This window comes from Erinaceus europaeus, chromosome 13 (assembly GCF_950295315.1).
Source record: "Erinaceus europaeus chromosome 13, mEriEur2.1, whole genome shotgun sequence".
Classification (NCBI taxonomy): domain Eukaryota; kingdom Metazoa; phylum Chordata; class Mammalia; order Eulipotyphla; family Erinaceidae; genus Erinaceus; species Erinaceus europaeus.
Genome location: NC_080174.1, coordinates 35,869,382 through 35,880,967, shown reverse-complemented (window position 1 = coordinate 35,880,967; position 11,586 = coordinate 35,869,382). Strand labels below are relative to the sequence as shown.

Sequence of the window (11,586 nt, the reverse complement as noted above, 5' to 3'; positions counted from 1 at the left end):
AGCTTGGGAAAAGTTCCCGCCTCCTGGCCCATAAGGCCGTGGGGCCGGAAGCCTCACTCTCTTCCTGTTCTTTATCATGGCGGTGAGTAGCCGTGGTCCTGCTCTGCTTCTCTTTATCTGTCTCCATCCACGGCCAGACAGGCCCGCGGAGGCCTGTTTGTCCGTCGTCTGAGACGAACAGAGCTCACAACTACCTGCGTTGCCGAGACCGGCGCGGGCCGGGGGCTGGGAGCGGGGCCCTGTCACCCTCTTAGGAGGGGTTCGGGACAGCCGCCTGCGGGCCTGGGAAGCACGGCCCGTAGGCGCCAGCGAGGGAGCGTGGAGCGAGCAGAGGGGTCAGGACACCGGGTCCGCGCAGTTGCCGGCCCCGGGGACTTGAGAACTGACGGCGCCGCAGACCCTCTGCTGGCCCTCCTCTCAGGGATGGTGTTGCCTGGGGACGGCGCAGCCGCCGTCTCTTAGCTCTGGCGCGGTTGCGAGTCAGTCTCTAGGTGGGGACGCCCTGCCTCCTAGCACTTGAGGCCCCTTGGGGCGTAAACCCGCGCGGCTGTAAGTTGGAATTCCGGCCCGTGCTCTAAAACGTCCCTCGCTCCGTGGGCGGAAGCAGTGTCCCGGGGCGCCGCGACTCAGGGCGGCGGGAGTGCTGATCGCTGTGCTTCGTTCTTGCAGCAAGACCAGGGTGAAAAGGAGAACCCGATGCGGGAGCTTCGCATCCGCAAGCTCTGCCTCAACATCTGCGTGGGGGAGAGTGGAGACAGGCTGACGCGGGCGGCCAAGGTGCTGGAGCAGCTCACCGGTCAGACCCCTGTGTTCTCCAAAGGTGAGCTGTGGGGGCTGCAGTCGCTGAGCCTCCTGGTGCCCCTTTGGGAGAATAACACTTAGCGAATTTCATCCCTTGAAAGCTTTAGAAGCCTCCTTAAGGACAAGGCTGGCCACGGTGTTTGGGGCACTTGCTAAAATGTTGGGGTTTTATACACATCAAAACTAAAGGTTTCCAGGTAATGTGGGTGAGGTGGAGTGGCAACTCTGTGATGGTTATTCAGACCTTCAACTTAACCGGGTTATGCAGTTCCTGTTGGGACAAAGCTTTGTGCTTAGATAACTGGGTTCACATCCTGGTTCTGCTACTAACTGTTCTGTGACTTTGGTGTCTTAAAGAACACAGTGGTCTGATTGGAGATGTGTTCTCAGTTGCTTAAATATGACCCAGTGACTTGAAAGTTGGAAACAGCTGTTTTAATGTGGATAGTTACTGTTTATTAGGAAGCCAGTGAGGGTAGTGGGTTGAGGTTGTGACATTACCTGACTCCTTGTCATATCCTGCCTGCAGCTAGATACACAGTGAGATCCTTTGGCATCAGGCGAAATGAAAAGATAGCCGTCCATTGCACAGTCCGGGGAGCGAAGGCAGAAGAAATCCTGGAGAAAGGTCTAAAGGTGAGACTTGATACTTTCATATATGTATTTATTTTCCCTTTTGTTGCACTTTGTTGTTGTTATCGTTGTTAGGATAGAGAGAAATGGAGAGAGGAGGAGAGAAAGATATATGCAGACCTGCTTCACCTCCTGGTGCCACCTGCACTTAACCCGACTCCGACTCCGGAGAAGTCGGTAACCAAAAAAAAAATGAGGAAGGCCCAGGGAGTTGCTCAGCAATAGTCAGTGCACAGGACTTTTTAAACAGGCTAGCTTAAGTGTGGTTGAATACTTTGGTTATAATGGGCTTTTGGTTTGACCTCCACCACACACACTTTATTGGGGGTTGGTTAGTGGTTTACAGTAAGGTTAACACAGGTACAGCCTCTCATCTCTACCTGATCAGTGTTTACAGGACATTCTCCACCAACCTAGGTCCTTTTCCCTCTTGGCACTAGGACCCCTCTGGTTTAACTTCTAATGGGTTTTTCCTATACTTGTCAGTTGGGGTAGTTCTTAGTTGGGGAGTTTGCTTTGTTTCTAGCTAAATTCAGACTTGTTTGGCTTGTGCTGGAGATTGAACCTGGGATCTCAGAACCTCAGGCATGAAATTAAAACTTTTTTTGTATGATTAATATGCTGTCTCCCCAGCCCACTAAATTCATTTATTATCGCTGGGGCTCAGTGCCAACACTTGAATCCACTGCTCCTGGTGGCATTTTTTTTCTTTTTATTATTAGGACAGAAATTGAGAGGAGGGGGAGGTAGAGGAGATACATAGACACCTTGCAAAGGTTCCCCCTGCAGGTGGAGAGTGGGGGCTCGAACCTGGTCTTTGCAATTAGTGCTGTGTGCGCTTAACTGGGTACACCACTGACTGACCCCCTTGCCATTAAATTCAAACTTTATTTCTAGGTTTCTGATTATTGCAAATTGAGCTAGTTATGTGAGAAGTTGAGTTGACAAGGAATGTGCTGCCTTTTCTCAGGTGCGAGAATATGAATTAAGGAAAAACAACTTCTCAGACACTGGAAACTTTGGCTTTGGGATCCAGGAACATATCGATCTGGGAATCAAATACGACCCAAGCATTGGTATCTATGGCCTGGACTTCTATGTGGTATGAATATATTTAATCTTTTTTTCCACTTATGCTTTGTGAGATGATTGGAATCTACTAGTCATTTCATGTATTCTGTCATGCAGTTTAGATGTTGAATTGAAACCTTGTCTGCCTCTGTGGGGATACATTAGTAAACTAGACATGCAAGATCCCTCTGTGGTGAAGCTAACAGTCTAGGATATAGCATGCATTGATGTGGCATAAAGATAAATGGGGAAAACTATTCAATTTAGCCACTGAATTAAATCGTGGAATATTTGGTCTGTAGCTTGAACTGTTTACCAGACCTTGGGTGTGTGGCTTCATCCAGAGATTATAGAAGCAGGTCTGGTTGGGTGGGAATTCTGTATGTTGTCTATAATGTTGGTAGCAGTCCTGTTAGGTATTGGAGCTCTTGCTCCCTAAGTCATTGGAACACCAGGTGACTCTTGAGCTGGCTAGGTGACTGTTGATTATTCCTGGGACAGGTGCTGGGTAGGCCAGGTTTCAGCATCGCAGACAAGAAGCGCAGAACAGGCTGCATTGGGGCCAAACACAGAATCAGCAAAGAGGAAGCCATGCGCTGGTTCCAACAGAAGGTAAAGATGTTTTATCTCAGGTGAAGTGGTGTTGGGATTGGGGTGCAGGTTTTTTGTTTTTTTCTTTTACTAGACTTGGGGTAGCTTGACAAATGGGATTTAACCAGGGTTAGTGGTGTGAAAGAACACCCAGAATCAGACCACTTCCCCACTTGCCCCCTCAAAAAGTACAAGTACTAGAAGTGGGGAAAATGTAACTTCGATAGACGTTCCCTTTTTCTCAGTATAGAGCAGTTGAACATAGTGTGTAACAATTGTTAGAATTTTAACTTTTTGGTTCAGAAGGGATGTGGAATTGAGAGCTCAAGTTCCCATATCAGACTACTGTAATTGGTGTATAGTCTACTGTAATTGGTGTTGACTCCTATTCTGAAAAAAATTAAATCTCTTCTCTTTCAGTATGATGGGATCATCCTTCCTGGCAAATAAATTCCTGTTTTTATTCAAAAGATCAATAAAAGGTTTTAAGTGAAATATACTCATTACTGTTGTGTGTTCTGTGAAGGAGCCTGATGATATTCAAGTCCTTGGACCTCAAGCCCCTTAAGCTTCGATGAGAATGGCTGGTAACCACCCTGTTCTCTTAATTAGATGCCAGTGTTTCTTGGCAGATCCAAGCCTGAGTGTCACATTGCCTGTGTTTGCCACAGCTTTGTTGGGTATGGTGTAGTAGTCCCCTGGAAACCAGTTTTAGAGGGGAGGGCATGATTGGAACTGGGTTTGGCTTCAGAGCCTTAGTTAAGGGTTGGTGCTGTGTGCCTGTGTTCCAGAGAGCTCCCTTTATTAAGTGATTCCAAAGAAGGCTTTGCTGTCATTGATATCTGGTGAACCGATCTCATGCTTTGGTATGGTGTTGGGGATTAAATTCTGACTGCTCAGATGCTGTTTCCCTTACATTGAGAATCTATAGAGTTGTTGAGACAAGTAGAGAAGGCAAATTGAATTTTATTCCCTATCTTACTAAGAGTTACAGTTAATTCTAGAGGAATATTTAACTAGATAAAAAAAATCTTGTAGATATTTGAGAGGGAAAAGGAACGGGGAAGAGAAAATCAGAGCATCTTAACTCTGTCACATGCAATGCCAGGGGTTGAATTTAGGTTTGTAAATCCAATACATTGTCCACTGGGGCTTTTTTTTTTTTTTAAGAATTTATGAGAGAGAGAACCAGACATCACTCTGGTACATTTGATGCCAGGGATTGAACTCAGGACTTCATGGTTGAGAATCCAGTGCTTTATCTACTGCGCCACTCCTGGACCATACCCTCTCATGGTTTTCAATTCAATGATTTTACCATAATTAATGACTTCAGTTATAAGCCATCCTTTCATGGCTTACATTATTTGACTTAACTGTCATTGTAGGCGTTAAAAGACTGGGTTACTTGATGTGTCTGAAACACAGCCTATGTTCTCTTTTTCTTCACGGCCTGTCGGCCTGTCTTCCTGATGATGGTCTTATGCAATAGGATGTGATCTGGTTGAAGGGGAGGATTACATTGTATGTATTAAATTACCACTTTTATTTCACTTAAAAACATGCTTTTTAAAAATATTGTTTAATGGAAGGGAAAGAAAACCAGATATTCCTAGTACATTTGCTGCAGGGGAATCAAACTCAGGACCTGTTTGAGAGTCCAACACTTAAAATACACCAACTCCCAGAGCACTAAATACATTGAATATACACTTCTGAGTCTTACTACTTACTATAGTGCCAGAACCACCACCATAACTGGAGTGAGATTTGTGAAGTCAGATTGTGATTTAAGCTGTTTTTAGAACGTTCACTTTATTTAACTTGTATGAGTATATGACAAGCATAATTAGATTAAATACCTGAGAAGTTACCTCTTACTAGATTTATAGTTAGGTAATGCTAGGTGGCACTACTTTGGGAAGTTAGTGTATAATTATTTTAATAATAGCATAAAAGTCTTAACGGGTTAGGCGCAGGTGGCACTAAGCGCCAAGGACTGGCTCCCCACCTGCAGGGGAGTCAATTCACAGTCGGTGAAGCAGGTCTGTAGATGTCTCCCCCCTCTGTCTTCCCCTCCTCTGTCCTATCCAATGACAACAATAATAACTACAAGGGCAACAAAAGGGAATGAACAAATAAATATTAAAAAAAGCCTTTTTATCATTCTATTGTTCCTGTTGTATTCTATGCTCCGTTCACACTCCATTCTTCCTCCCCCCCCCAAATGCCCAGGATCTTAGCCCAGTGGAAAAGAAAGAATTCAGGTGTCTTAATTTTATCCCTAATCGTGAGTGATACTTTGGGGTTAGTCAAATGTCTAGGAACGTTGTGGTGGGTGGAGCACAGGTTGTTTGAGTATTTTAGAGCAGCCAGTGCTGTTAAAGTCGCCCCCTGTTGAAGTTAGAAACTTAACGGGAGTCAGGCTGGTAGCGCAGTGGGTTAAGCGCATGTAGCTAAAGTGCAAGGACCGGCATAAGAATCCCAGTTCAGAGCCCAGTCCCCCCCACCTGCAGGGGAGTCACTTCACAAGCTGTGAAGCAGGTCTGCAGATGTCTTTCTCTCCCCCGTCTTTCCCTCCCCTCTCCTTTTCTCTCTGTCCTATCCAACAACAAAGGCAACAAAAAGGAAATAAATACTTTTTAAAAAAAAGAAACTTAAAAATGGTTCATTTTTGGTTGAACTTGGCTTGTAGGTGGATAAGATTATCAGGGAGATGTTAGGATACTTTTGTCTGGCTTTCAGCTGAGAAAGTACTGTCCATGTGCTAATGCCAAAAGCAAAGGGAGAATGTATCCAAAATTTCATTAATTTAATGATGAGTAACACATTTGTATAGACCAATAAATTACATGCTGTAATTATTCAGTTGCTACCAATGAAAAGTCAACTGAACATTCATATCCTGGTGCCAACCCCAACACTGTTAAGTGTCCCCTTGCTTTTTGGAAAGCAACTTTGGGAGAGCAGTGAGTCAGATTACTAAACCTATCAGTAAGAAAACCAGAGCATCACTTTGGAACATGAAGTGCTCAGTATTGAATTTAGAGCTTCATGGTATGTCTTTGGTGTTTAGATGTATAATTTTTGCCTCTTTATTTTTTATATTTATTTACTTATTACCTTTTGTTGCCCTTGTTTTATTGTAGTTACTGATGTCATTATTGGATAGGACAGACAAATGGAGAGAGGAGGGGGAGAGAAAGACAGATACCTGCAGACCTGCTTCACCACTTGTGAAGCGACTCCCCTGTAGGGGATCCCGGCTTGAACCAGGATGCTTATACTGATCCTTGCACTTCGGGCCACGTGCGCTTAACCCGCTGCGCTACTTACTACCTGACTCCCAAGATTTATGTTTTAACCAGAGCACTGCTCAGCTCTCTTTTATGATGGTGCTGGGGATTGAACCTGAGGTCTTTTTGTGCCTCAAGCATGAAAAATCTTTCCATAATCATGCTGTCTTTGCCAGTCTTAGATTTTTTTTTTTAAATGAAAACAGTGCTATGGTATTTGTCCCTCTCAAAGATGAAAATATTACATATACATGAGGCCTTGTTTATTGTCTCATGCCCTGTGAGAGGACACATTCATGAAATATCCCATATTTAAAATATGTGCCACCAGAAGCAGTGGATTCGAAGTGCAGGTACCAGGTAGATAGCATGATTGTGCAAAGAAACTCATAATGCCTGTGGCTCAGAAGTTCCCCCATGTTCAGTCCCCTGCACCACCATAATCCAGAGCTGAGTAGTGCTCTAGTTTAAAAAAAAAAAAAACTAGATTTGGGTGGTAGCTCAGTGGGTTAAGTGCAGGTGGCACAAAGCACAAGGACTGGCGTAAGGATCCTGGCTCGAGCCCCCAGCTCCGCTCCCCCCACTGCAGGGGAGTCGCTTAATAAGCGGTGAAGCAGGTCTGCAGGTGTCTATCTCCTCTGTCTTCCCCTCCTCTCCATTTCTCTGTCCTATCCAACAGCAGTGACATCAATAACAATAATTACAACAATAAAAAATGAGCAACAAAAAGGGAATAATAAATATTTAAAAAAAACAACTCGAGTCACATGAAGTAGAAAGGAGACAAATCAACACCACTGTGGCACATGTGATAGATAATACTATAGCTGCTTACCTTCATTTTCATGTCATGGTTTTCTAAAAATGTCACCTTTTGGATGTGTGGGACATGTTGCCTTATCTGCACTTGACAATGTCAGAAATGCCAATTTAGGGCCAGCAAAACAGCTCACTTTGATAGTGTGCTGCTTTGCCATTTGCACAGCCCAAGCTTGAGCCTGGCCCCCTTGACACTGAAGGAAGCTTCATTGCTAAGATCTCATTCACTCTTCAACTTTCTTTTTTAATTTATTTTCCCTTTTGTTGCCTTTGTTTTTTTATTGTTGTTGATATTGATGTCATCGTTGTTAGGACAGAGAAATGGAAAGAGGAGGGGTAGATGGGGGGGAGAGACACCTGCAGACAACGCCTGTGAAGCAACTCCCCTACAGGTGGGGAGAGGGTGGCTGGAACCGGGATCCATATGCTGGTCCTTGTCCTTCAAGCCACGTGCGCTTAACCCACTGTGCTACTGCCTAACTCCCCAAACAATATTTACTTTTTTGTGCATCTGGCTCCTTCAAACCCAAGCTACAGCCCAGAGGCCGAGCAGGCTGCTGGGAGGACCCCCCTCCCACCCCCGGGAAGGGGTGCAGAGGGCTGGTTTAGGGAAGACAGGATGAAAACAAAGCAGAACACAGAAACAGCATGAACTGAAGCCAGCTTCACCTTTGATTCTAAAAAAAGTTTTAGAAATGCTGGTTTCACTGCCCTAGTAGAAACATTAACACTATTATCTTATTGACTTATCTAGTGAGTATCTTAGTAAGGCCTCTCCTTATTTTACTATTTTCTGGAAGCAGGTTACTCCAACTCTTTATAGTGGTGCCAGGGATTGATCCTGGGATTTGGAAGTTTTGAGCACGAAGTCCATTGTGTAAACCACTGCTGTTTCCCCAGCCTCTTTGTTTAGTATCTTAAAACTGTTAGATGGGGGGCCAGGTGTGGTGCACATGGTATAGTGCGCAAGGACCCAGGTTCGAACCCCTGGTCCCCATCTGCAGAGGGAAAGCTTCACAAGTGGTGAAGCAGTGCTGTAGGTGTCTTTCTTTCTCCCTCTATCACCCCATTCCCTCTCAATTTCTGACTGTGTCTATCCAACAGATAAAGATTAAAAAATATTTTAGATGGTACAATATATCAGTAGTTGAAGGGACACTAAACTGGGATAGGGTCATTAGTTGTTTGGTTTTCTTATGCATAACTGGGGCATCTTGCATGTGCAATTTCCAATTGCTGCAGGCTGCTTTTTTGCTCTGATAGGAAAGACCACAGCACCAGTTTCCTCCAGGGCCATAGCACTTTCCATGTGGTGCCAGGGTAGCAGTTGGACCAGGTGAGCTATTCTCTGGCCCTGTGTTCTAATTTCTACCTTCTCTGCTTCCCCTGCTAGCATCCAAGACCAAATAAGAATATCTCTGTTCCTTTAGATTTTGTATATTGTGAATTGTCCTCAAGTTTACCTCTTAGTTCTCACATTAAACTATATGTATATGCTGAACCTTTCTAACCAACTGGTCGGTAAAGACCACAATGAGACAACTGCTTGAGGGGTCTGAGTCTCTAAGGGTTAAGGCCTTTTAGGTGAATGGGGAGGCCAGGACCCAGAAAACACCCACAGATAGTTTAAGCTGTCAGCCACTGGGAATTTAGCCAGTGCCTGGGGCTTCAGAACCACTTTCAGAGCATCTTTTATGGAAACCACAGTTGTGATTGTCGGGGGAATCCAACCTAAGGCACCTGGGGGCACCAGGAGGACTAAGCTTTGGGAAATAACTAGGGTTTGTGTTTTTGCAAACCTGAGCAAAGAACAACTGTGAAAACAGTTGAGGGAACTTATGTAACTTGTGTTAGGTAATTCTATTTATCTGTTGTGATAAATTTGTTAGTTACTTGGAGTCTAGTAAAATTTAAGCAGAGAGAGTGTAGATTCCTTCAGTTACCCTGCTGAGTATATTGCATTAATAACATGGCTTAATAAATAAGTAATTTAAATAGACTTTTTTTATGAGCAGTCTAGACCAGAGCATTGCTTTGTCATAAGCCGTGCTGGGAAATCGAACCTGGGACTTCACATAGACAAAGCCATTCTCCACAGTACAGATAATTTTTATTCTGTCGCCAGGGTCCCTCCTATTTTTTTTTTAATTAATTTACTTATTTCCCCTTTTGTTTTCCTTGTTGTTTTTCATTGTTGTTGTAGTTATTGTTGTTGTTAATGATGTCGTCATTGTCAGATAAGACAGAAATGGAGAGAGGAGGGGAAGACGGGGAGAGAAAGACACCTGCAGACATGCTTCACTGCCTGTGAAGCAACTCCCCTGCAGGTGCGGAGCCGGGGTCTTGAACCGGGATCTTTACTCTGGTCCTTGGTGCTTGTCGCCACATGCGCTTAACCCACTGCGTTACTGCCCAACTCCCCTTCCTATGATCTTAACTATGCTTAGTAGTGGACTAGTTAAAGAAAACCCAGGGTCCAGGTGGTGTTGTACCTGGTTATGTGTACACATTACAGTGCATAAGGACCTGGGTTCAAGTCCCTGGCCCCCAGCTGCAGGGAGAAAGCTTCACAGGCAGTGAAGTAGGTCTGCAGGTGTTTTTCTCCCTCTCTACTCCTCTCTAAATTTCTCTATCCTGTCCAAAAAAAAAGGAAAAAGAAGGCCTCTGGGAGCAGTGGATTTGTAGTGCAGGCACCGAGCCCCAGTGATAACCCTGGAGGGAAAAAAAGAAAGAAACCTGACATTTATGTTTAGGAGAGAATCAGGATTAATGGCATGTGTGATGCTGGGTATCGAACTTAAGGACCTCATGCTTGGGAGTGCAACATTTTTTTCTATTGCACCACCACACAGCTTTCTTTGGTGCCATAGCACTTCCTGTATGTCAGGTCTCAAAGCTGGGCTCAGGGCGTGGTAGATAGGCAAAGAGACTCTCATGCCTGAGGCTCCAGAGTCCCAGATTCAATCCCCCGCACCACCATAAACCAGAGCTGCACAGTCCTCTATTGTTTCTCTCTCTGCATCTCTCAAAAATAAAATACATTAAAACAAAACAAAAAAAGCCCTGGGCTCAGAGACTACTATAATAAAAAGAGGAGGAGGAGATGAGATCAGAAAGGTTAATGGCGTGTGGGGAGCAATCAGTGTAGGGCTTTGTAGGTTGTTATAAAGACCTAGCCTTTACTGGAGGCAAAATGAATCACTGCAGTTTTAAGCAGAGGCACTACATGATCTGAGATTTTCTTTCTTTTTTAAAAAGGTTTTTATTTATTGGGGGTTGAGCAGTAGTGTAGCGGGTTAATCACATGGCACAAAGCACAAGGACCAGTGTCAGAATCCCAGTTCGAACCCCCGACTCCCCACCTTTACAAGCGGTGAAGCAGGTCTGCAGGTGTCTATCTTTCTCTCCCCCTTTCTCCCCTCATCTCTCAGTTTCTCTCTGTCCAATCCAACAACAACATCAATGGGAACAAATGGCCTCCAGGAGCAGTGGATTTGTAATGCAGGTACTGAGCCCCAGCAATAATTCTGGAGGCAAAAAAATAAATACTTTATTTATTAATGAGAAAGGAGAGGAGAAAACCAGATATCATACTGGTTCATGTGCTGCTGGAGACTGAACTCGGGACCTCATGCATGAGAGTTACATGCTTTATCCACTGCCACCTCCCATACCACAAGATTAGTTATTTTCTTTTTTTGTTTTCTTTAATTTTTATTTATTATTGGATAGAGACAAAAATTAAGAGGGGACGAGACAGAGAAACCTGCAGCCCTGCTTTACTGCTTGTGAGTCCCCCTGAAGGTAGGAACAAGGGGCTTGAACCCAGGTCCTTGCACACTGTAATGTGTGTGCTTAACCAGGTGAGCTACCACCTGGTGAAGATTAGTTATCTTCTACCAGATTATTTTTACTGCTCAACTGGTTTATGGTAATCCCAGGGATTGAACCCTGTGCCTTGGAGCCTTGGACATCGAAGTCTTTGTGTAACCATCATGCTATCCTGACTGATTTTCAAACTAATACTGTCACCTGGGTAGGAGATGGTAGGAATAGAGCATTGAATGCTCAAGCATGAAGTCTCAAATTCAGTCTCTGTATCAGAAGTGCCATTGTGGTAACTCTAGTGTTCTGTCTCAATAAGTAAATACACAGGAGGTTTGGGAAGAAGCCCTTTGGTTTGCAAGAATAAGTTATCAGTATTAGAGCTGGCAAAAAATGGTTAGGTAATAGGTACATTTTGAGCATAACTGGCAGGATTTCTATATATATTTTATTATTTATTTTCCCTATTGTTGCCCTTGTTTTATTGTTGTAGTTATTATTGTTGCTATTGATGTTATCATTGTTGGATAGGACAGAGAGAAATGGGGAG

The 11,586-nt window shown here is 44.2% G+C and overlaps 1 protein-coding gene across 1 annotated transcript; it reads left to right on the top strand.

The window, feature by feature from the left end:
* The first annotated feature begins 647 nt into the window (after nucleotides 1-647).
* RPL11 (ribosomal protein L11) lies at nucleotides 648-3,595 on the top strand. Its single transcript, XM_007528717.3, has 5 exons — nucleotides 648-820; nucleotides 1,331-1,437; nucleotides 2,405-2,536; nucleotides 3,007-3,117; nucleotides 3,517-3,595. Exons 1-5 carry the CDS (start codon nucleotides 697-699, stop codon nucleotides 3,544-3,546), a joined length of 504 nt encoding a protein of 167 aa, XP_007528779.3. The 5' UTR covers nucleotides 648-696; the 3' UTR covers nucleotides 3,547-3,595.
* The last annotated feature ends 7,991 nt before the right edge of the window (nucleotides 3,596-11,586 follow it).